The 26010-nt window shown below is 48.5% G+C and overlaps 1 protein-coding gene across 1 annotated transcript; it reads left to right on the forward strand.

Moving 5' to 3' along the window:
• The first annotated feature begins 91 nt into the window (after positions 1–91).
• On the forward strand, positions 92–20828 carry LOC119198373 (protein disulfide-isomerase TMX3-like). The gene is made up of 16 exons (XM_037455435.2): positions 92–747; positions 1056–1113; positions 1592–1631; positions 2193–2316; positions 2840–2885; positions 4897–4977; positions 5383–5482; positions 5574–5651; positions 5912–5978; positions 8819–8917; positions 10678–10735; positions 10924–10977; positions 13298–13354; positions 15574–15703; positions 16484–16552; positions 18180–20828. The coding sequence occupies exons 1-16, from the start codon at positions 714–716 to the stop codon at positions 18471–18473; spliced, it is 1389 nt and encodes a 462-aa protein (XP_037311332.2). The 5' UTR covers positions 92–713; the 3' UTR covers positions 18474–20828.
• Positions 20829–26010: the final 5182 nt, after the last annotated feature.

Here is a 26010-nt window from a genome sequence, read left to right on the forward strand (position 1 = left end):
GCAGTTAGTACATTTGCTCAAGTACAATTTCCAAATTTCTGCACTTTCCACCTTAGTTTACTTCTTCTTGGTGGTTACTTCTTCTTCTTCTCGATTTCAAAGGAAGGTTATGAACATCTTATTCCACCACATTGATCTGACATATTATACGTAATAGCACATTGCTGTTTACAACACCATTCAATTACAACAAATGTGCGTCACTGATCAATGTGTTCACCCACACAACAAATTAGTTTACCAACAGGACAAAAGAACAGTTCATCTTAACATAATACTTTTCTCATGTAGCATACTTTGCTGATAATACTACACTATACTTTTAAAGGCAGGACTGTAGCATTTACCTGTAGTATGTAAAGAATAAAGGCAGTGGAAATGATCTAGTGCGTCACCTAGTGGTGAGTATTGACATTCATTGATTTAACAAATACATCTGAAAAAGCAGAACAGACACGTAACCAACATTCTGTGGTGGTATTCTTCCCTCCATCCACAGTGAAATAATGTATAATAATAAAAACATTTTTAAAGGATATTCACATGTGCGCTGAAACATTGTTGCTTTTTTTGCTTCTTTTTTTAAAGCAAAGTATCACGTGCCGCTGTGAAACCAGAAGCAGGAGCCGCGCGGCCGCTGGGAATCCCGCGCATGCGCAGACCGGCCTTTCTTTAGCAGCTGTATTTCCTGCTCGCTGTTTCCTCTGGCAGCGATGGCAGAAGTGAAAGCCTCCCTGACTTTTGGCGGTAGGTTCTTTTTTTCCTTCTTCTTGAAATTCACTCGCAGTTCCCAACTCCCGACCGGAGCACGTTGAGGCGGAAGCTTTTAAAGCGACCCTTGGGGCTCCCGGTGTCGAAACCGTGAAGGTAAATTGTCGCCCGGTTAGCCTGGACGAGCGTTAGCTGGAGATGCTCCAGACGGGAGCTGCAAGGGCTGGCTGGAAGAAAAAGAAGAAGAAGAAGAAGAAGAAGAAGAAAAACACTGCAATAGACCCGAAAAGCTCTGGTTGTTGTTCAGGTAACATGTTGCTTTTCTTTCTGCTTTAATGTTCCAGTCCTGGCGGCTCTCCTGGCGTCTGCGGTGCTCGCGTTTGTGGAGGATTTAGATGACACGTAAGTGATGCAGCCCTGCTCCTGTGTGTGTCTGTCTCTGTGTGTGTGTCAGCTTCCTGCTGCCGTGCTCGTGTAATGCGAATTCCGAGTGTACCAACGAGCCTCCATGTGGGTGGGAAAAACAAACAAACAAACAAACGAACAAAGCCGATCTGAGTCTAGTGGGGAACACCAAGTCTGTCTTATGCAGTTTATCCGTTTCTGAAGGGTTCATCACATCTGCAACGGCCTCCGATCTTACAATTTAACACGAGGGTTGTTTTCAAAGATTTCATCTCCTGCTTCTCGTTACAAAGTGCTTATTAATTGGATGCTTGCGGTGCAAAGATCCTGCAGAGATTGTGTCTCTTGTGCATTTGTGTTTGTGATCATTTTTCTCATTTAGGGGGGATTCAGTGTTGTGTTCAACCCATCTTATGATATCAGTCTTTTAGTATTTAGCATATGAATAACTTTTATTCCATTGTTTTTTTAACAGATTTAAAGACACCAGAGCCAATGATGTCTGGCTGGTTGATGTGAGTCTAACTACACACACACACACACACACACACACACACACACACACACACACACTGAAATACCAGTTGAGGTTCATTCAGCTATGCTTTAATTCAAATCCAGCACACCACTGTCCGGATCATCCCTTGCGGAAGTGGCGACGGTCGGGGTGGGCTGTGGGAGGAGGGGGGGGCTGCCGGGGGGGCTGCAGACTGCCCTCAGTGTTTGTGATTAGAGGATGGGAAGTCATGCATGCGGGGCAAAGCCGGGTGAACTCGGATGGGTTTGTGTTTGCGTCCAGATAAGCAAATCCAGCTTCAGGACTCAAAGCTGCTTTCACTCCCGGTTTAGTGTGCATGGGGGGGTTGGGGAAGGGGGGGGGGGTTGTCCTTGTCCTGGGAAGTTTAGACAGGGTTGTGCAGACGTTAATCTTTTTTGTTGCATATTCTGTTTTCAGAACTAAGCATTTATTGAATACTTAGAACTCAGTTTACAAAGTTCCAATAACGACGTAATTATTATTATTATTATTGAGCACGATCTAACCACTGTTTTTTTCCCCCCTTCTTCTTCTTCAGTTCTATGCGCCGTGGTGCGGCTACTGTAAAAAGCTGGAGCCCGTGTGGCACGACGTGGGCGTGGAGCTGAAGAGCTCCGGGTCTCCGGTCCGCGTGGGGAAGATGGACGCCACGGCCTACTCCGGTGAGTAAGCGGGCGGGGCGCTTTGGGGGGGGGGGGTCGGTCCCTCGTCGCCCGCTGGGCCCCTGGTGCGTGTCCCATGTGTCCGGAGACGAAGATGGATGCAGCTAATTGACGTCGTGTTGTTCAACAACAGGCATCTAAAAAGGCTTCTGCAGGTCTCATTAAAAGCACCATAAACTACGTTGATTACTGTGACCTTATCATTGTACCTCATTATTATTGTTGTTATTCATATGTTTTGGCCTGGAATTATTATTGTCAGTAAATTCAGGGTAATCCTTCATTACATTGTGCAGACTGTTGAGTAATCCACGCATAATTTTACTCCCTTGATTGACGGACTGGTGGCTTAGACCGGCTTCGTGTTTCTGTGGCATCAAGAAAGTATCCAAAAAACATAAAACTATTCCCTTAATCTTCCACCGTTCAAACCGAACATTTGTTTCCCAGGATGCTTTGAAGAGAAGGATGGTGTTCCAATACGTTCATTCTGTCTGACATGCTGTATTTGTTCCTATTGCAGGAATGTCGTCAGAGTTCGGTGTCCGTGGTTACCCCACAATCAAAATGTAAGTGATTAAAAACAGCTTCACCCTCCAGACTATGCTGTTTTGTGAACATCATATTAAACTTAAAAGCTTGACTGCTTACTTTTGTTTTAAAACTTTGTGTAATCATGTAGGAAATACCAAGCACACTACTTCATAGACGCATATGTTTCTGTTACAATTTGCTGTCATTTTCTGAGCCACTCAGTGCCGCTTTGAAAAGGCCTAAAGATGAAATGACTTATTGCATTTTGTGCGGACCTTCGGGGTCCTGACACTCAATACAATATCTCTGCAGTTAACAATATTTCTCAAAGCCTCTAGTCGTAAGTATTTATTAATCTGAATGTCGGAGAGGCATTGATTTGACTTCACTTTAATTGTGTAAAGGATCCTTTGTCCCTGGAGGTTGGGCCCGTTGAGATGCCGTCTGTAGGACCCAATCAGGAGGGAACACGGTGTTGTTGCAGCATACTGGAGGCATAACGAAGTTCACACCTCTTCCAAACTAAAATTATATTAGGCTCTGCACTTGAGTTAATTATACGTTTCTTGGGAGATAAACTGTTTCAAATCTCCGGCCATTTAAATTTGACTTTTCCTTTTCTATATTTGACTTTTCTCAAATCACTTAAATCAGTCATTCGATTTATTTAATTCTTAATCAACATTTGCCGCTTCATCCACCTGTGAACTGCATCGCTCGATTCTCATCTTCATTCCTTCCTGGTGAAGTGCAAGGGACATTTATTTTGTTTTATTGTCTTAAATTACGGATTCAGGTAGATGCCAGCTGCTCCACGGCACAACTCGCGTCGACCAGAGGGCGAGGGGGGGGGGGGGGGTCGATCGCCCTGGGTGCATTTGATAGAGAGTCATTTATCCACACGCTGCCATAATGGGCTCGACGTTTGGTTTCGTCAAGCTCATTTGGGAAAACTGCCCCGGGAACACGGCGGGGGTTCATAACATCAAACCAAGCGAGCAGTGATGAAACACCCATCCAAGAGCACGAGAGTCTCCTCCTCCCTCGGTGACCGGAGGAGACTGCATTTAGACTCTTCCCCCCCCCCCCCCCCCCCCCCTCGCTCCTCCCTCGAGTTCATTAAGTCGCGTGGGCTGATGCAACCGTAGCGATCCGTAGTGCATTCTGCGCGTGTGAGCGGTTTTTCCCGGCTGGAACTCAAATCTTTATTTATTTTTTTATTTTCTTTGTGATGAATAAGCTTCTCCGGATAGAAGAATATGTTTCATCAGATCACCTTGAAACAGACAGCTTGTCCTTTTCCGTGCTCAACAGGCGGCCAAAGGCAGCTGCCGTCTTTAATGGGCTAAAGTAGGAGCGCCTCTAATTACGCCTTTCAGTTTCCATTAATCTCCCAGATCTAATTTTTTGCTGTAATTAATGTAATATAACGGCCGAGTTGTTTATTTATTTAGCACATGTGAACTAAATGGATTCGAGACATTTGATGGCAACGGAATAATGCTCAAAACATTTCCCATCGGTTTAGAGAGGTCTCTAATCATCAAATATATGGTGTTTACAGCGGCGTTATCTGCATTCCAGATACTTAATAAAAAAAAGAAAAACACATAAATAATTAAATCCCACCAATAATTCTGCTTGTTCTGGACGCAGTGTAACACCAAGTATACAGTATGACCACAAGTATACAGCAAGTAGAGAAGCTGTCAAAGCTGGAACCAGATAATATTTGCCGTCTTTGCTTGATCAAAACAACCAAAGCAATAAAATGCACGTCAATATTTGGCGATCAATTTTCTCTCTATTGAACTTTGCCTCAGTCTAATATTCTTTTCCTTTTCCTCACCTGGATGAAGTTTTTCAGACAAATCCGATATCCTCAATACAAAATTTAATGTCACGTAATTGTTTGTTTCATTTGATTTTTCACACAAATGTTTTAGCGGCAGATTAAAAACACAAATTAACGACTTGTACCGCACACTTTCACGTCTTAATCATCAGCCTCGCCCTCTGGTTTTGTTTCCCGTCTCTCCTCCTCAGGTTAAAGGGGGATCTTGCCTATAATTACAAAGGACCAAGGACCAAAGATGACATCGTGGAGTTCGCCAACAGAGTGGCGGGGTAAGCCTTTCCGACCGCCACTTAAAAACAAAACAACAGAACGAAACCTCCCACATTTCACAGCTGCACCAATCAGAGCCATCCAAGCGAGCTTATCAGCGCTGGCCATATTTATTTCACAGCTCAATGGGTTGATGCTCCCCGTTTTAAGCCACTGTATCAACAGATTTCCTCCTCCTCGAGGGAGATCCGGCTCGATCCGTGACAGAGGGGCAGATCAAAAAGCTTGGCTCTCCCTCCCCGAGGCTGCCAGTCGCCTAGTTTCCACTGGGTGGCGCCACCGGGATGGAGAAACAGAAAACTGTTCACCTCCGGGTTATTGCGGATTCCCCTCTTTGAGACGAACTGACCTGCGAGGGGTTTCACTCCCCCCCCCCCCCATCTCCCCCCCCCCCCCCCCCACAGGCCGGCCGTCAGGGCGCTTCCCAGCAAGCAGATGTTCGACCACATGATGAAACGACACAACGTGCTGTTTGTGTACGTCGGCGGGGAGTCTCCCCTCAAAGTAAGCGCCGCTCCATTCACACGTTCACCAACCCAGCTGTAAAAAAAAAAAACACATTTAAAGCTGTGTGTGTGTGCGCGCGCCCTCGCAGGAGAAGTACAACGACGTGGCCTCCGAGCTCATCGTCTACACGTATTTCTTCTCGGCTGCGGAGGAAGTCTTTCCCGAGGTGACTCCTTTTTGAACTGAAAAAAACAAAAAAACAATCCTGCTGTCGGTGAATTAAATGTTATTGCGACCGGCTGAAAGTCGCATCTATTTTGTGTGAATAATGCATTGTTTTCTAAGGGGCTCTCTCGCCTGCGTGCTGCGTTTGCATTATGCAAAAAAAAAAAAAACGGTGCAAGATGCACTCGGCCCCATTTTGCAGCGTAGAAGAGGTTCTTTTTCCGGCTTAAATACCTTTTTTTGTTGGTGTGTTTTCAACAGTCGGTCACTTTGCCAGAGCTTCCTGCGGTCGTGGTCTTTAAGGACGGGGCCTACTTTACCTATGATGGTGAGTATCGTGTTTCCGTGTCTTCACTCGCTGTCGACCCGGTGCCAGAAGGAAATCAGAGCAGTGTGTGTGTGTGTGTGTGTGTGTGTGTGTTTGTGTTTGTGTTTGTGTGTGTCATTTAAAGCCAAGAATTGAATCCAGGGAGCAGCTGTCGAGTTTCTGTGAAAGTCGTAAGAGGCTTAGAAGAGCAGTTTTTTTTTTTTTTTCTTCTGTTGCCCAATGTGAAGCTCCTCAACGCAGCATCTGGAGCTCCCCGCACCCCTCCGTGATGTCTTCCAACCGGCCGCCGCCGCCGCCGCCTCGGGCCTGCGGCGGGAGGCGGAAGCGGAAGGGATGCGCGTCGAGGCACAGGGACAACACAAACGGGCCCCAGTAGTGGCTGTTGGGCAGGTTGGGCGCGCGGTGCAGCGCCCGCAGAACGAAATCCACGCGCGTGGCCGTCCGCGGCCTCGCCGCCGTCTGCTCCACCTCGCCGTTACGGAAGGGCGGCTTCCCGAGCCAGAACTGCAGCAGGAGGGGCTCGCCGCAGCGGACGTTGACCACGAAAACCCCACACTCCGCGGAGTCCCCCAGGACCTTGATGCGGAGGACGTGGCCGATGTCTGCCGTTGCCATGGCGACGGCGCGTTGAGCCCCTGGCGCGGGCGGGGGTTTTTCCTTCTTTTCGCGGGTTCGGGGAAAAGACGCCGGTCGCTGTAGGTGAAGTTGAATGAAATACAGCGAGAGCACAGCCGATTGGGCTCTTACCTACAACGGAAAAGCCCTCCTTGATCCCATTGTCACCCTCTGTGGTCCTCGGCAGCAGCTGCTTTCTGTCCAGCTGTGGCGGGCCGCTGGCTGGCTGGATGTCCGGCGGGGCTCCTCCTGCAGGAAGCTCCCTCGGGCACCTCTTTTATCGGGTGTTTATTTAGCTAAACCTTTTTTGCATAGTCACTCAGTGACACTGTTTTATGGCAGGCCATGATGTCACTTAAACCGACCTGCTGCAGAGGCTTAAAAGCGACTCGTGTCGTCTCCCCAGTTGAGTTGTTTTGTTGGCGCGTCCTGACGTGCCCTGATCGGTTTCGTGCACGTCACAACGTGCAGGCTCAAGCTCATACGTGTTTAATATTTCATACCCGTACGTCGGTGCAGGTTTTCTTCAACGGCCGCGTGGTTTCTGATCAGCGCGCCTGTGCAGGGGAATCTCTCGCGTTGGCGCCGTTAGAAGACGACAGAAAGGTATAATTGGGATGGCTGCTGCTCTGCAGTCTGATCCCAGGTACGGGAAGCAGCGCAGAGCGCCGTGTGGCTCGGCCTCTCCTTGTATGGAAATGGAAAATGCACGCAACAGCCGCGAGGTGCTTTGCATGTGGTTATTGGTAGCATTTAAATGACCGGCGGGCCTAACAGTCCACGACTGATGACGAGACCGAGTCCCCTCCTAAAAAGGTAATGAGCCGCTGATGTTGCGCGGCGCTTTGACTTCATCGGTTTATTTCCGACGCCAAGGTCTGCGCGGAGGGAGCCGTAACCACATGTACCACGCATGGAACGTCGTTACTGCGACTCCCCAGAAAGAATTGATTCATTTATTTATTACCCCAGTAAACATTGTAGCTCACATTATGACTTTCGTTTAGTTTGATATGGTCAGAGTGGCCGTGTGACGAATGCTTAAAAATGTGAATTATCTTTGATATTTCCGCTCTCCCGCTCCACCCCCTCTTCTACGTTTGCTGTTTCCACACTATTTGCACAGTCTTGGAGCTCCTCCGTGCCATTAACCTCCATCTTTGAAGCGTGTCCGAGCCGCCGCCGCCTCCTCCTCCTCCTCCTCCTCCTCCTCCGCCGCCTCAGCGCGCGAAAACTCTGACACCGCATCATCCTCCCTCCACCCCCTGTCTGCTCCCATTCCCACTCCTGCCCCTCATCCTTCTCTCGCTGGTCTCCAGCTGTGTGAACCCGTGGGCCGACGGGCTCCTGTAAGCCGGTATGGTGATTGCGAGGTGGCCGCCCGCCAGGAGAGCAGCTCTAATTTGTTTCAAGGTGAAGCAGGTTCAGTCAATGCAGAGGGTTGTACGGCCCCAGCATGAGGCCCTCGGCTATGGCTCTCTCTCTCTCTCTCTCTCTCTCTCTCTCACTCTCATTTTCTCTCTCTCGCATCTGTGAGAAGAGAGTCATGCAGCCGCATGCTGTCTACAAAGCCAGAACATCTGTGGGAAGAACTCCCTGGAATGTCGTCCAGATCGACTGACTCAGCAGCCTCAACCACAACGCGGCCTTCTGCTGCTGCCGTAGTTCCCCCCCCCCCCCCCAATGCACCCTATTTAGAGCCCAGAGGGACCGACTCGGCTCCCCGTTTGCATGTTGCCTCCAGATGTTGGGGGTAGAAACAACATGTGGTTCACATTCGGGAGGCAGTCCCTTTATTTTACTTCAGTTTTCTTTTTCCTTTTTTTCTCGCACTTGTTTCCCCCCTATTGCATCTTTTGAATTATTCATTCGCTCCAAATGTGTAAAAATCTGCCAAAACTGTCCCGAAAATAAATGCATGTTCGCCTGGAGGTTAATTCATAAACCGGCAGAATAGCTGTGAAAATGAGGTTAGCCGAGTAAAATAAAACCAGCGTCTTTTTACAACGAACCACTGGCTGTCTGGTGCGTTAGAAATGATGCTCAAAATGTCAAATCCAGACCCGGACGAAATGACGCTCTCCGTTAAACCCCCGCTGCGACCTTTTTACAAACCCAGGCGCCGCCGCCAGTAACCGACCGGCCCGTGTGACCCGGGTGTCGGTTCCCGTCCCTCCGCCTTTCTGACAGAAGATTTGTGTGTTTGTCTTTTTTTTGTGTGGCAGAGTACGCGGACGCCAGTTTGTCTTCGTGGGTGAACAAGGAGCGCTTCCAAGGGTACCTGCAGATCGACGGCTTCACGCTCTACGAGCTCGGCGAAACAGGTGATCCATGCGTAACCTTTTCTTTCACCCCCCCCCCCCCCCCCACACTGTGGTCACATGGCTTCGGTCTGGTTGCGTTTAGCAAATCATCAATGAATCATTTCCAAGGTCAAGTCCCCCAAAACATATCCGATAAAACAACGAAAAGGAGTCACATAATGTGTTTCTGATACTTTTTCTGCTTTTTTTAAGCTGTATTTTACTTAGAAACTATACAAACGACTATACATTCTTTTCAGTTACTTTTGTTCACTCTTGATGATTATGGAAATGTTCCTTGTATCAATAAGCATGTATGGAAATGCATGATGAGAAGCCCGATTAGCACTATGCGGGCGATTTAAAGACGGCGTGGTCGGCAGCTTCAGTCCGCTGCAATAACAATATCAATTTAGGGTAAACAGTGTTAAACGTTCCAGCCTCGTCCCCGAAGGCTTTTAAATCAACTGTCACGCCCTCCAGTTCACTGTGTGCCGGTGGAGCGACATCTTAACGCCTCTAAAAGCCTCAACCCAAACAAAGAAAGTCCGCGTCCCTGTGTTTAAAAACCAGGGGGGGGGGGGGGGGGGCAAAATCAATGAATGCTGCTGTAATTTTGGTTATTTATGGGGCGAAGGTTAAGGGACAGGCGGAGGGAGAATTTACGCATTGAAAAACAAAGTCTCACTGACGGATCACGGCGGTTTATTTGCTCATCGGTCACCAGGAAGTGTTCCTCGTGGGGGGGGGGCGGCTGCCCTTTGAGACAATGTCCCAAACCGACTGAGGGATAAAGGACCCGGTTGTAAAAGAAGGAGATAGAAAAGGAGCCGGTCCAGGTTATAAATAGGCCTTTAGTGGGTTTGGAGAAATGCGCACCAGTTAGTAGATGGATATCTTGGGAAATTTGATTACTTCACAGCAAAGTGTGCTCGTGCTGATAGTGGTTTTCTTTAAGCTTTTACCAGAAGTATGTGAAACTAAATCCTGGGTTTCTTTTATTATTTAAATCGTTTTTTCTTCATATCTTTTATTAGGATGAGTTTTTATCAATAGTTGTTTTACATTAATCTGGTGTCCATATATATTATGCATTTAAAAAACAAGATTATTTATATTCTTGTTATTGAAATTATTCATTGATGTTTTTTGTTTTAATCCACTCCCAACATTTAACTAGATGGAGTTCTGCTGTCACCTTCTTGCTGTGCTACATTGCTGTTAATGAACCAATCTTTGCAAAAAAAAAAAAACCCCGTCTTCACCGGAATACAGATCATTTTTTGATACCAGCAGAGCAGACCTGTTTCATAGAATCATTGAAGAGAAAAGTCAATTGATCGCATAGTTCTGTGTCTCAGTGAACTAAGATATGAGGGAGATTACTAGTGCACATGGTAAGTATTCTCATATACAGTAGCACTGGCCCTGGAACACATTTCAAAAATAGCTTAACTTTTTTTCTCACACACTGCATGTGCAATATTACTTTTCAGTGCCTTGACACAAAAAGCACCAACGGTGACCACCAGGGGGCAGGCGGGTTCTCTTTTTTTTTTCTTTTCTCCCCTGAGCAACAGGGGCCCCCAACTAAGACTACCTGTGAATGAAAGGACTCTTTTCAGTTGTGTAACAGTTGTGCATTTGTCGCGTTGTGGGCTCCGACACCAACACGGTGACCTCTTTGTTTGATGTCCGATCAAGAAGGAAGTCTTCTTACCCCCCTTTTGTGCGTGTGTGTGCGTGATTGGTGATTTGTAATCTCTCGTCTGCCACCGCAGGCAAATTGGTAGCGATTGCAGTCATCGACGAGAAGGACCCGACCGAGGAGAGTGGCAGGTAAAGAGACCCCTGAAATTACAAAGCATGGCTCTTTTACAAATGACTCCCACACACACACACACCGTTAACACTGTGCTCGTGTTCAAGTGCACGGCTTTTTAAATAAAGGTACGGCTTGAAGTAAAAAAAAAAACCCAGAGTCTTTGACTCACGTGACGTTTCATTCTCGTCTCATTTGCTTTTAGATTAAAGACCCTGATTCAGACGGTGGCGAAGGAATACAGAGAGCATTTTAACAGGTAAGGCGCGACTGCGGCGTGAGGTCAAAGATGAATTTCCAATTTGCACATCTATACACGAGGACGGTGCGCTCTCTGCGGGGAACGCCGCCTGTCGGTCTCTGCCCCTGACGCCACGCGCGTTTCCACTGAGGCTCAGGCGAAAGGTAATTGTGCAAAATGTCAGCCTCCACATAAAGGTGTTCCATTCAGCTGTCCGTCAAAACCTTGGCTCGGTTGGCATAAAATAATAATCTTCTGTTTTGCGCGGCGCCAATTGTGCAAAAAAACAACCGCGTTCGACCTCCTCCTCCTCCTCCTCCTCCTGCTCCTCCTGCTGCTCTTCAAGAGAAGAGATAATCACGCAAGGCATCCAATGCAAACAGGAAATGCATCTCAGACGCACTATTTCACACAATCGTGTGTGTGTGTGTGTGTGTGTGTGTGTGTGTGTGTGTGTGTCCATCGGCGTGGTCCTCCTTCAGCTGAAAACACACGGATTGAAAATGGGCCCCAAAGGTCACATCTTCACGTTGTGCTCAAGTAACTCGAGTTGACCTTCGGGCCATCGTTCCAAGAGGTGCGTCTCAAACCGCCGTGATCACCCCCCCTGCCTTAGGACCAATTGAATGACACGGACCCGTCATGCTCCACTGGGCTGCTCGCTCCCCCCCCCCGTGCCGACCTTGTTCTTTTCTCACGTTGGGGGAACCCCACCGAGATCAGAGCAGCCTGCAGGGCGCCGACGCACCTGAACGGCTCCTGTAATCACGAGTCAAGTGTGGGGGCTCAGCTGGGGGGGGGGGCTACATACTCCTACACGTGGGAGAGTCAGATTTTGCCCGTTAGTGTGTGTCTGTGTGTGTGTGTGTGTGTGTGTGTGTGTGTGTGTGTGTGTGTGTGTGTGTGCAGGGTTTAAACAATTGTTCGAGGGCCTGTAACTTTTATCTCACTGGTTTCTGGTCGCAGAGGAGCATCCAGCAGCTAAAGAGCTTCGACTTCACAGAGTTGTGTCTTCCCTCACAGCCTGATGAGCTGCATCGAGTGGCCAAAATAAATAGAAAGAGGACGAGCATAAGAAAACCCTCAGAGAGACGCACAGGAGCAACGAGAAATGAATCCTGTGTGGGGGATGTTTTCTTTCTTTCTCCATGGTACATAATACGTTTCTTTTATCCTTTGGTTGTACATTAATTAATTCCTGTACACAAAGACTTCTTCTGTCATGAAATGTATCTGTTGGGAGCCCCCCCACACACACACACACACACGCACACACACACTCGCTCTTTCCGTTGTATATCCATTCTGTGGTAATCTGGCCTTCCGAGAACACTCTCCCCTTCTTGGGAACCCCATGACGTGACGGATGATGCCGATAAACATTTAGTTATTATAATCGCTCTCTCGAAAGAGAGGCAGACGACATTTCCAACACGCAGCGTTCGTTTTAGTAAACAGCCAAAACCTGGAAGTGTTTGCGAAAACTAGCTGTCGTGCTTGTTCACACCAGTTGCCCCCCCCCCCCCAGAGCCGGCCTGCTCAGCAGCCTGGCCGAGAGGGTGCGTGGGAGTGACTCACACATGGGGAAACATATTTGTGTTTTTAAATACCAGCAAAAATATAGAAAATAAATAAAAAGGCGCATTTACACCCTCAAACTGAACAAAGCTGCAGTGAAGGTTACGCGGTGACTTTGTGACGAGCTCCGTTCCCAGTTCGTCCCACTGTCGTCAGCGTTACTGCCACCAACGCCCATTCTTTTGTTTTTAATGTATTTTTATGTCGCATCCCCTGGATTTATTATGTACTTCAATGACTTCATAACGGTGTCGTTGATGTAAGCAGGAGCCGCGTTGTGTGGCCCCCGGGGGGGGCGACCGTGTGACTCAGCATGAATATATGATGTATATGTAGAGGCCCCACGTAATCAGTCATTCGGTGGAAGTCACTGCCCCCCCTCCCCCCCAATTTCACCCACAATACACTGTGCTCAGACATAGTGCTGCACAATGAGATACAAATTGAATTGCTTCCCCTGCCTTTATCGTTGAGATAAATCACTCGAGTCTTTTCTGTGGTGGAAACGGATCGAGGGGGAAACGGGAAGCACACAGAACAGCGCCGGGGGGGGGGATTTTTCCCCTTTTTATATCCCCGCAAATACAAAAATACCACTTTTCCATAAAAGAACATTCCACTCGGTTGTCTTCTCGTAACTGCAAGCGGAAAGTTGGCTCTACGAGACCCGGGGGGGGGGGGGGGGGACGCCGGCGTCGACCCGCCGCGCCTTGTTTCTGACGCACGTTCATCATGCCACTAATTTGTCCTGCCTCCCCAGAGACTTCCAGTTCGGCCACATGGACGGGAACGACTACATCAACAGTCTCATTATGGGGTGAGTTTCTCAGGTCCCGTCTCTCTCTCTCTTCCTTTTTTTTTTTGTTTTTACCTCTTGTCGTCCTTCTCTTTTCCTGCCGGCGAGTCGGACAACAAGTCGTGTCGGAAGTGTGACGACGTCGGGGGGGGGGGGGGGGAAGCAGACGGGCGGTGTTTATATTTGAGGATGAAAGAGGTGATTAGCCTTCCTGATTTCATGCGGGTTTTGGCTGCTGCGTCAGCGGATTAATTTGCCTCCGTCCTTTTTGAGGAATGAAATCCTGGCTCCGTCACTGTCCGCTAATTCTCTCCCCCCCCCCCCGGGAAAATAAATCTGATGGCTTTTTATCCCGCTTTCTGTCATCGCGGCGATTACTGTGTTTTTCTGGCCGCGGTCTGTCTGCCGTGAGGCTGCGTTCACCAGAGGAGCACCGACACACACACACACACACACACACACACACACACACACACACACACACAACGTGAGCACCACCGAGGATCTCTCTTCTCTTGTTTGAACGGGGGGGGGGGGGGGGGAGATTACAGGTAACCCCTGGAATGCGTGGTGAAAAAAACGAGGTGACGGACTGGTCACCGTCCGTGTAGAGGCAAGATTTGTAAACATAAGAGAATGACGCGGAAGATTATTACCACGGCAACCAGCCATTTGATTTGTACGCTAACGATGACCTCTAATACATTTAGCCCGGAAGCGCTGCGGGAGAGGAATTAATGAGCTGCTGATGGCCTACAAAGGAACCCAGTTTGAACTGTATTGAGTCCAGTATCAAACGCAGGTTCCAACGATAAGGCGTTTCTTTGTAGTTAGACGAGAACATCTGGGCCACACGAACGGAGCTAAAGCCACACGGTTGTATAACGGCGGTTATTCACCCCCGGTTAACCTCCACTAAAACCCACGAAGGTCCGTACGCTCTGAAGCCCCCCCCCCCCCCCGCCAACCCCGAGCGATGAAAGACGTCTGGAAGTTGTTGTAACTTCGGCGGACTTTGTCAAGTTTTGTGGCGTCAATTGTTCTCATCTGATTGATTGTAGGCGAATTGCATTCAATAAAATGTGGAATTGTTCTTTTTAATAATCCAGACAGACCTAGATGAACTTCCCCTGTTATACAAGGTAATAAACCCTAATTATACGCCATTTTAGCAGCGGGGGAGTCTTAAATGTGTGTTTTCTGCCACCTGTAATTCTATAGAGTACAGTTTGACCCTCCATTACAAACCACTCACAGGGGTGAAGAGGCTAATCCCTATTTATTTTAAATGGGTGCCATCTGTTGGAGTCGTGTGTGTGTGTGTGTACACCTCTGAGCTGGACGAAGCAGTGAGGCGTTGATGACTCTAGCTCAGGTGTGTGTGTGTGTGTGTGTGTGTGTGTGTGTGTGTGTGTGTGTGTGTGTGTGTGTGTGTGTGTGTGTGTGTGTGTGTGTGTGTGTGTGTGTGTGTGTGTGTGTGTGTGTGTGTGTGTGTGTGTGTGTGTGTGTGTGTGTGTGTGTGTGTGTGTGTGTGTGTGTGTGTGTGTGTGTGTGTGTGTGCTCCTGATCTCTGCTGGATGGCACATTTGGACAGTGATGGATACGGGTGTGTTTTGGGTGATTTGTTGCCGGGCGGAGAAACACTGCGGGGGGGTGTGAGTCTGCCGAGTGGTGATGGACTGTCGCTGTGCCCTGTGTGTGTGTGTGTGTGCGTGCATATATGCATGCATGTGTGTGTGTTTGTGTGCGAGCACCAGGACACTTTATCTAAAGCAGGGCTCGGAGCTGCTGTGCAGGGAAGAGGGATTGCTTGTTTGTACGACCTTGTGCGTTATCTCGCTGAGTTTTGTCATTCCTCCACTGATTTGGCAAATTAAGCGTTACGCCGACTTCCCGTGAAACGATGCCGCGGGCTTCTTTGTGTACGTCGCCGCAGTGGCTGCACGCTCTGCTCTCCCTTGGGCTCCCCGCCATTCACTCGTCAGCTGTAATTTGCGGCGGTCTCGTTAACTGTGACCGGCACAGGCCCACAAAGCCCCCTTAGTTGCACGCTGTGTGCATAAAGGATACACCAAGGTAAGCCGGGCTGCATCGGCCTCCACCTCGAAAAAAAAGGGGAGATCCTCCGAAATGGCTCCGTTGCTCCCGGTGCAAAGGCGTTGTTTGTCTCACTGCCGTAAATCTAAAGAAAGCACAACTTGTTCCCGTCCTGACGATGCGCTTCCTGTCTTCTCTCCCAGCGAGGTGACGGTGCCCTCCGTCATCATCCTGAACACGTCCAACGAGCAGTACTTCCTGCCCAGCGAGCCGGTGGCGACCACGGAGCAGCTGGTCCAGTTCATCAACGGCGTTCTGAACGGTTCTGCACAGGTCCAAACCTCCTCCTCTTTTCCATGCATTGTGCGTCGTGTCATGTGTTTCCTCCCAGGGAAATATTTCCAGCAGATGAGGTGTATTTGCAAAATCTCCTTTTGCATGTTTAGATTTTTAGTTGTTCTCCTCCCTGATTGGATTATGCACAATAATCCTCCTCTCAGTCAACCACTGAGATTACAGGATTCTCTATTGTGGCGCGCAAACTAATCTGGAAAACGATTGTCATCGCTTTCCTCCGTCCTACACCAAAGGGACCGGATGTATGAGACCATAAGACAGAACAGCCAGGGCTGAGCTTTTCATGTCATTTTCTCAGTCCTATATCGTAATGTCTCGTTTCTTCAGAAAGAACCGCAACAAGCTGAAAACTGTGCCTGTTAACGTTTCAAAGTGAACTGCTTATGCAGACCCGTCACACGGCATCAGCACGAGTCTGTGCAACAGCTGCTTCCACCCAACGCCCCCCCCCCCCCCTCCCCACAGAAGTCTGGCCCAGTCATCGCTCACTAATTGGCCTTCCTGATGAATTACAGTCCAGACAGATCGCCCATTGGCTGCCCAGGTGCCGTCGCTAACAAACGAGCCCCCCGGTCGGAGCAGAGCTGCCGGACGCCGAACAAACTGCAGTCGGGAACATCTGCTGGTTTTGTCCAGCAGATGTTTAATTTGACAGTGTTTTTTTGTGGGGATTTCTGACATCATGAGAGAGGATTCGGTCGTTTTGGAAAGTGTGTGTGTGTGTGTGTGTGAGCTCATTGATCTGTGTCCCCGCAGGCGCACGGAGGGGACGGCTTCGTGCAGAGGATCAAACGAGTGGCCTTTGATGCCAAGTCCACCATCATGGTAAGTCGGGGGCCACTTTAGTCTAAGCTGCTACATGTAAAAATATTTAGTGGGATTTCACCATCGTGGTCCATGATGATGAGGAGGAGGAGGAGGAAGAGGTCAAATGGACTGAAACGATGACCTGGAAGACTCTGGTGATGATGACCCACGCTCTTTTGTCCCGTGTTTATATAGAAATGTCAATCGGTACAACTTCCTGGTTTCAGGCTAATAATATAATTATTAGTCCCTTATTCTGGTTACCATGGTGACCCACTGCCCGACTTCGTACAGCTCTCCTCCCGCGCCGTCGGTACCGCTTCGCACCTCCCCTCACCTTGACTCTGTTCTCCAATCCGTTGGTGGGGGGGAGTTCTGCATGTGCACACGCGGCAGGTTCAGCGACGCTGTAGGACACCGCCCCCCCCCCCCCCCGAGCGAGAGGAGGAGGATTCTAATTGTTTCCCTGCGCAGAAAAGCAAGAATCCACATGTGAACGGCTTGTCTTACACCTCACACCCACACAGAACCTGCGCCCCCCCCCCCCCCCCCCTCCGTGCTGTGGGGAGGGGGGGGTGAATGTTTTTTTCCCTCCTCGGCTCAGCGGCTGACCGAATACTCCCTTCCTGGTACATTGTCTCCGTTCGGGTCAGATGACTCACTTGGATCATTTAAAGTAGAAGTGACCGGGGCCTTGTTGGGGGGGCGACGTGTCACAGAAATTTCGTATGCAGGTTTTGGGGATGGATGTGGGGATGGATGTGAAAATATGTGCAGACAGACTTGTTCACTTTTTGTGATATTTCTTTGTTTCTATTCAAACTGCACGGTGTTAAAGTGTTACAGATAAAAGGCTAAAACTCCTGCATGTAAAACAAAAGCAAACAAGACGGCACAAACACACAGTGTAACGTTACGCAGGCACCCTGAAATTACGTTTAATTAATTGTGAAATATTAAAGCCCGTCGGGTCGCTGCAAATGATTTGTGACCTGCCTTCCAAACACACAAACAAAGCTTAATGGCGTTATGCAAATGAACGAATACATGAATGAATCAAAATCCGGCGTCTCCGCTTAAAACATTAAAGCCAGTCTGCTTTATTTCCACACCTGGATCAGCCAATAGGATTTCAACGCACAGAGGCCCTCTGCTCGCATCGAGTGGGATGAAAAGAAACTCACAGAGTGTTAGTTTGTCTGAGGGTCAACTGCCACCACGTTGATGTCATGAAGCCACGTAAGGATTGTGTTAAAGCCCCGGGGCTGAAATCAGCAACATCTGCACGGAGGTGTTGTTGTTGTTGTTGTTGTTTTCACTGGGCCGAGGGCAGAGGAGACATCCGGGGGTCTGCCTCCCGCCCCCTCCTCGTTCCCTCGATTACCACCCGGCGGCTCTTAGCACGCGGTCACGGGGCTAACGAGCGCCCCCCTCCCCCCCCCCCCCCCCCATGTGACCCGCCGCTGATCCAGAACGTATGAGACGCAAACGATGAAGACGTAGCGAAAAGGGGGGGGTGGGGGTTGTGAGTGACGGTAATGTTTCTAGACGTGATTTTTGAATCTCCATTCATTTTGCATCTCCCCTTCTTTGTCTTCCCTTCATGTCTTCCCCCCCCCCCCCGCCCCCCTCCCCTCCCGACCAGTCGGTGTTTCGCAGCTCTCCCCTGCTGGGCTGCTTCCTCTTCGGCCTCCCGCTGGGCGTGATTAGCCTGATGTGCTACGGCATCTGCACGGCCGAGTCCGACGACGGCTCGGACGACGCGCTCAAGAGGGAGGGGCTGACCGACGAGGAGGAAGACGAGGACGAGGAGGAGGAGGAGGGCGAGGAGGAGAGGCATCGGGCCAATGAGCTGGAGGGCCCCGAGGAGGAGGAGGAGGAGGTGGAGGAAGACGATGTCGACGGAGAGAAGGATCCCAAGGAGAAGAAAACAGACTAACCCAGGTGCCCCCCCCCCCCCCGCCCCCCCCACCGCGGACAGGCGGCAGGGTCGAAGGTGGTGACATGAAACTCAAAGACGTCTCCGCGTGCCGCTGCTCGGCTTCTTTGTCTTTCATTTCACGTCCCACTGCGAGGCCCCTCTAGCGCAGGCGGCTCCCCCCCCCCCCCCCCGACCCCCCCTCTGCAAGCTCCCTGTCAAGCCGCCGAATCGCGCTCCAAGCCGAGCGCCTCTTGGTGAACACGTAACGACAGAGAGAGAGAGAGAGCTGTGAACCAAACAAACCTTATTTATTAAGATTTGACCAACCAGTGGTGACGCTTTCTCTCGTTTAGTAACTACTAAAACGCTCCTGTTTTTTTTTTGTCATATCTCAATGCATTTTTTTTTCTACTTCCAGTTTATTCTCATATGTTAGAATAGCAGATACTACACATTTTTGTCATCTTTACCCCGACACAGTCACGGCTCATGGTAATCGACGTGTTTTAGAAAGCAAAGGAAGGAAAATCTGCCATAAATGAATTGTGCTTTTTTTCTTTTATTATATGTTACTGCCTGAAATATTTCTTCTTCTTGTTCTCGGGGTGCTAAGTGCAGAGATAGCCGTGCATTTCTACTCATTTCCCCACATGTTGCTGTCCATTTACGAGTGAATGAAACAAGATGGAATGGTGATGGGTATCAGTCTGTCTGATCCAGGGAAATGGCAAATGCACCTTTTTTTTCTTTTCTTTTTTTCCCCATCAACATGGCTCAGACGGGTTGTACCTGTATAGCAGACATCCATAAAATGCATCAGCAGTCCCTGCAGCTTTTAACAAGTCATATTCTTCTGATGGACCGGCCGGGCTCTTTCCACACTTCAATCTGCCTTCCATCACCGGCTGCCGTTTTTAATTCAGTGGGCAGGTTGAAGTTTAAACCCCGAACACAAAATATAAAGCCTGTCTTCCTGCTTCTTAGTTTCACCCCCTTTTTTTTCTCCCCCTGCTGCCATAACTCAACGATTGTTAGTTTTCCCAATGCTAAATCTATCCTATTTTCATACTGTCATGGATAGAGTGTACGCAGTAGCTCGAGTAGGGGGGGTTGTGGCTTCAGCTTGAATTTAAGTGGGCGATCTGTTACATTAAATAAAACAAGTGTTCCTAAAATCTGCTCCACCCAGTCTAATGCACTTTTTATGAGAAATGCACAGTGGAGTGCACCCAGTGGGGTGATGTGGGGCTTTTCTGGCAGTGACTTACTATTTTTTTTTTTTTTAAATGTCAGTGACTGTAGAAGGAGAGAATATAGGAAAAGCCTGTTAGCACTCAAAAGCATAAGGTGAAATATACAATATGGCAAACTGTTGGTGCATCGTTTCCCGATACGGCCCAGTGTCGAGCTAGTAGAGTACAAACAAACACAGATACTTCTGTTATTTAAAATGAACAGGATCGTAGCTTAAAGAATACAGGTGACCATTTTAAAAAAATCCGCTTTCCTGCTCGATGGCGAAGCTGAAGCTATCCTCGGTATCTCGCGGGCAAACGTGCTAATAGCTTAGCACGAAGAGCGCTATCGGCTAACCCGGTTCGGTCAGGAGGTCGTCTCTTTAGTTTAGCTGCACGCTAGCCGTGCTAGCCCCTGGCCTCCGGTCTTTTATGCTAAGCTAAATCTGCCGCTGACGCCTGTTGCACATTTAACGTAGCGCGCGACCCGCTAGGAAGCTAACAAACATGCTTCCTTTCGGAGTGGCGCCCCGGGTTGTTATTCACGCTGCATTTGTTTTTTTCATTAATCATCCGAAACATTCCTGCACAGGATTCAACGTACCGGGGCTGGCGGGTAATTAAAAGTTTTTCAAATGAGTAACAGGCTTTTTCTCCGGAGGGACACTTCGGGCACGTGGTGATGAACGAGCTTTGGGCTCTTCTTCGACCTTTTGTGGGGGGAAAAAAGCGGCGGGAAGAAGCCGCCTCGGACTCGGCGCCCGCGTCCTTGACTCGCTTTTCAGTTAGCCACGACCCGACTGCTGATCCACACGCAACGCTTTGCAATAGCGGTGAAGGTTTCGAGCTACTTGTGCTATTGTTGCGCAGCGGGGGTCCACCCGTCTCGCGGCCAATTCATGAAAACGACGTGCAGTGGGGGAGCAATAAGAGGGCCTCGTTTTGGTCATTTCTTCTGTTTCATCCTTCTTTTTGTAGCTCAGCAAATCTTTAAGTTTTTTTTTAACAGTTTGTTTTATTACTGTGAAACTGCACTGAAAGGAAAGCCTTCTGGTCCTTGTAGTTGCCTCCCATTCTCTCTGAAACTTTACCGGTTTGAAAGAATGAAATAAAGATTGTCCTCTTTTTCTTTTTGTTATTGTTGACTTATTGCATCTTTCTTTCCGTCCGACGTACATATTTTCTGCTTTGTCCTCCAATGAGAAATCCTTTTTTCCCCCCCAATTGTAGCGCGTGATATTTTTTTTAAATGATTTTTAATCTGACAATCTCATCTGAGGTTAGAGGTGCCAACTCAATTATAGCAGAGGTAATCCAATTTTTTGGAGATCTGGGTTGAACTGCGGCTGATTGCGTTGGTTGGACGAGGAAACTCGTTTATTTCTTCTCTTCGGGGGAACAGCGGCGCTTAAAAGTCCGACTCTGAGACGTCGGCTCCGCGTAATGGAAAAGCACAATGTACCTCCTGAAAGCCCTTTGAGAGGGAAAATAAAGACAGAATGCTTAGCTTTCATGGGGGGGGGGGGGGGTTGATGCGTCGCTCTCCAGGTGTGACAAAGGAGGGGCTTGTTCATTTTCCATCGGAAGTCATTTTGGGGATAAATTACCGCAAAGAGGGAGATGATGTGTTTCGAGGTTGCATCACAATCCGTGTCACCGGGTGGCGCCGACCCCCCCCCCCCGAAAAAAAGTCATTTCAATGCTCAATTACTTCGCCATATATTCCCAGAATGAGGCTTTCCAGCTAGAAAAAGGCTGTAAAACGCCTAATTGCGCAACGTCGGCAAATGTGGCCTTTTCAGATTTTGCCTCTCCTTCCTTTATTGACAGATTTTTTTGGTCACAAAAGGTTCAACTGGTTAAGACATTTTGGGGGGGGGGGGGGGGGGTTTCTTGTGTGGAAGCGATTCCGCCAAAGCCGCTGAAACGTCGAGCCTCAGGAGGATGAGATCTGCCGTCTGAAAGGAAGACAAGCGACAGGCCGCTAAGAGTCAAACACGCCGTCTGTTTCCCGAATCACAATAATTGAGCACTTCAGGAACGAAAAAAGCATAAATTAAAAGAGGCAGGGACGCCACTTTTTCTATCACAGTTTTAATCATAATTTAGTTCCATTAGTGAAAACAAATGTCTCAAATCTGCATGCGACGTCTGAAGCATAATGAGAGGACAACTAGTGCTTTTTTTTTGTTGCTGTCGGCCACCTTGTGTCCCAACGCACCTGTGAGGAGGTCATTCGCGCTCCTGTCTGTCTGCAGACTGGAGGCCTTTGGACGCCGAGCGCTACGTCCTGCAGGGAAAATGGGATTCATTTGCGTTAGGAGCTTTTGCACATTAATGCTTTCATTTTGAAACGGGTTGGGGGGTCACAAGCAGAGGCCTGTTGATGTTTGCGATGAATATTATACGCTGTAAGTGCACAATTGCACAAAAACAATGCCGATATCACAGTGCAGATTCCACATTGGGTTGTTGTGGAGGGCGATGGACTTTCAATATTAATGAGCTTCTCTAATTAATGTACATGTACCTAAAAGGGGGTGTTTTGGGTTTAATTAGCCACTCTGGTGTATTAAATAATTCATTGGCTGTTTGGTGCCTAATCTCCTTTTATCTTTGATATTAACTGCTGTGTTTCAGCCTCGGTCCTCTTTTGTTTGTACATGATTTGTTCTGGTTTGATGCTCAACATACTACAAGTAACAAAAAATAGAAACAAAGCAAAAACATGGAATCAATCCAACGTGGAACCATAAATCATGAAATGCTTCTGCATTGATGTTTTGGCCTTAAAGAGGAGCAACAGTTAGCATGCCTCTGTCCAAAGATTGCGTTTTTTTTTTTTTTTTGTGCCGGACAAAAAAAAAAAGAAAAAAAAAGTAAACAACATCAAACCACAACTTATAGCTGTCGCTCTTGAGTCTAAGTGAAAACCCCCCCACCAAAAAATTCCAAGGTGCTGATCGATGGAGTTTGTCTGTTTCCCTCCGTCCTTCAGAGGACGCTAAGCTACGCTAACGGCCCCCCAGCTGTCGTCTCCTACTCCAGAGACAGATGTGATTCATGACGTGTCACTAATCTTACAAAGCTCTTGCCAAGAAAGTTGAGCATTGTGTTCTACTAAGTGAGGCCGAATGCAAATATGAAGTGATTGGGGTTCTGTGTTGTGCAAATCAGGGGAGTGAGTCAGTGTGTGCGTGGTTCACGTGAGATCCTTTTACAGCCGACCCATCAACGACGCGCACGTCGGCAGCGAGCTTTAAAAACTGAATTAGAAACGCACGCGACGCCTGCTTCCCTTCGCCGGAGAAAGGAATAATGATGCGTTCAAGGATCTACCCGGCGCCACTGAGACAAGTCGAGTGGAGGTAACGTTGCGCTGTTGGTGGTCATTTACCAACTCGCTTTAGCATGCGACACCACAGAGGAGTAAGAGCACGGCGAGTAACAACATCTGGGCGCTGATGGTTTACTCTGTAATCTAACAGGAAGTGCTTTCTTTTCAGCTCCCTGCGATGGCTTTTTAATTGCTTTCAGTGACACCGTCACCTCGCAGCCCCAACAGCCCGGAGGTCGCGCCATGTAATCATGAAATAATCATAATTAGTGAGCAGTTATTTGGTGTAAAAACGACCCAAAGGTGCAAAATAATATGTTAAAAAGGCCTTTTGGTTGATGAATGGCGAAGGAACACGTGTAAAAATAAGCAATAATTACGGCCGGAGGCCTGTTTCTGTTTGTAGGGGCCGAGTGTAAAAGGCTTAAATATATAAGACAGAAATCTTCTGGGTGCTGGTTTTATTTCCTGGTTATTGCACCGAATTATTACTAATGGATCGGGCTGCACTGAAAAGTCCAAACAACCAGATAAGCGTGAACATGTCGATGTTTGAATAAAAACAATGAAACAGTCACTAAGTTTTCACTAAAACCCAAAGGTTCAGCCAAAGGTTAACAGACCCTCAGGCTCACAGCAAGCTGACAAACACACTATGTTCAGTTGGAAGGAAAGTCAATATTGGACTGGTCAATGCTACTTTGGGGGCTTTTGACTCTTTGCTACCCCCCCCCCCCCCCCCCCCCACCCACCATAGAGCAAGAAGGCTCTAAAAATGGTACTTTTACTTTTAATACACAAAACTATTTTCCCAGACGTGTGGTGATAAAAGTAAAACAAACACTATGATCCATTTTTGGTCATTCCAATGAATCTGTGACAGCTGTGTGTGATGTTAGATCATGTCATTTTACGTATAATGTAAATGTGAGTTAAAGTAAAAACTAGATGAAAACACGTCGTTGTTCAGGCAGGGGGAGGCCGGCAGCCTGGAGGAGAGCTGCAGAAGTTGTCAAGCATCCCAGATAAGTCTTCTCAGAGCCCCCCCCCCCCCCCTCCCCCGGCCCCCCCGAGGTGCGTCAAGGACAGCCAGAGGCAGATTTCAGAACTGGCCCTCAGCCTCGCTTTTCCCAGAGCGGGGTTGTCTTCTATGTGCCTCCCCTCCTCTCTCTGTACGAATGTAGCTGCTGCTGCAAGTAGGGCAGACGCAGTCTGTCACGCGTCTCCGCCTCTCTGGACTCGGTTTAAACAGAGCGGAAAGTAAGAGAGGAAGCGGTGCAAACCCTGGCCAACGATGACAGATGGGGGGGGGGGCCTGTGCAGCGTACCTGGAGTTAATGAAAAAGACGTAATGGCCATAGGGAACATACATGAAGGGTCCTGCAGGATCCCAGACTGCCTCTGCTGCTCTGTATCACTCTGCAGCGCGAGGCTTTCAGAGCGATGACATCACACGTCGGACGGCTTTTCTTCTTGTGTGAAGAAGAGTGTGAAGTTATGTGGAGCAACGCACAACACAATGTAAACGACTGTCTACCGAAATGCCGACTGCTGCTGCTGATGCTCCATTGGTTTATCCACTTCTATCCTTTGCAGACTGCACATTGTTTTTGCCAAGATATTGTCACCCTTGTTGTCAAATACAACCCAAAGGATTCAAGGCTATCGGCGGCGTCTTTGTTTTTTTTCATTCTGTGTCACACGTTGGTTGGATGCTCCCCCCCCCCCCCGTTGAAACCAGTGGACACAATGTAATTCACCGTGATGACGGCGCTGCACTTTGTTGTGCTGCTTGGAGCACTTTGGTCTCCTATGTTTTCACAGGCCGGTGAACAAGAGCTTTCAAGAATGAAAAGCCGCCGCCGTTGTGCAACCAGCTGAAGGGAAGCATTTCATCAGACTCAAAATCTCCTTTCACATCCAGAGACACAATTGAGGAGGGAAATTTGATGAAAAGAAGAGGTAACGGTTGCTGAGCTGTGATTGGACACTGGTCACTTTTAACATGGTTTAGTTGTTGTTAAAATAAATCTATACTTTTTTAATATTTGTATTCTGACTGGTTGGAACTCAAGCATCAATCTTAACAACGGCAGCCGGAAAGTGCTGAGGACCGACGATAAGCTAATAGCGAAGGCGTGTCATGTGCCGCGGGCCGGATGACACCAGCCGATCAGAACAGCTGATAGAATGATTGACAGCCGTCCCCCCCCCCTCCCCCCGACAATGACGGCGAGTTAAATGATGTGGCATGCCGCGGGGGGGGGGGGGGGGGGGGGGGGAGGGGACAAGCAGCAGGCCTCAGCAGGCAAAAGAATAGTCAGACTTATCTTGAACGGAGGTTCATACAAACCAGCTCTTCGTCTCTTTTATTAACCCCCCCCTTCGCTTTTGCTTCTGGTATCAGAATTAATCTGATAAAGTCGCCGTTCTTCGCCTTCTTAGCATGCAGCATCGAGGGAGAACCCGCCGTTTTTTTGCATGTGAATAAATAGCTATCAAAATGACCCGCCTCGAGAGGTTTGGAGAGTTCCTCTGATTTGACACTTTGTGATTGCATTTTAAAGAGCAGACATTTGAATATCGCAGTGTGTTTATTCTAATCTGATGGCGGGCTGAACAGTAACAAGCTTCGACCTCGGGCCGCTCGGCGCGGGCTCCGGCGCCGTCGCGTATCATTCCAGGCCAGACATTGAAAAGATGAATTGGTTGCGACCGTGTGAGGAATATACTGTTTAGAATTGAAATACATATTTTGGCCCCACCAATTCACTGAGTTGCATTTGATTCCCGCCAACAAATCAGAAATGATTTCTCGCCGCGGCGTTCAGCTCAACTCGCCGCTCCTTTCAATTGCTGCCTCTCTGAAGCATGTTAATAAATGAAGCGTGAACCTGGTGCCCCGTGGACAGGTTTAAAAGGGGAAATTAACAGTGCGCGCACACCGACTCGACATTCTTCCCTTAATTATGGCATGTTTTAT

This window comes from Pungitius pungitius, chromosome 19 (assembly GCF_949316345.1).
Source record: "Pungitius pungitius chromosome 19, fPunPun2.1, whole genome shotgun sequence".
Taxonomy (NCBI): domain Eukaryota; kingdom Metazoa; phylum Chordata; class Actinopteri; order Perciformes; family Gasterosteidae; genus Pungitius; species Pungitius pungitius.

Coding starts and splice junctions, on each gene's coding strand:
- LOC119198373 (XM_037455435.2), top strand. CDS start 714: ATGGCAGAAGTGAAAGCCTCCCTGACTTTTGGCG. Junction 2,886..4,896: donor GGTTACCCCACAATCAAAAT/GTAAGTGATTAA, acceptor TCTCCTCCTCAG/GTTAAAGGGGGATCTTGCCT. Junction 5,483..5,573: donor GCGGGGAGTCTCCCCTCAAA/GTAAGCGCCGCT, acceptor GCGCCCTCGCAG/GAGAAGTACAACGACGTGGC.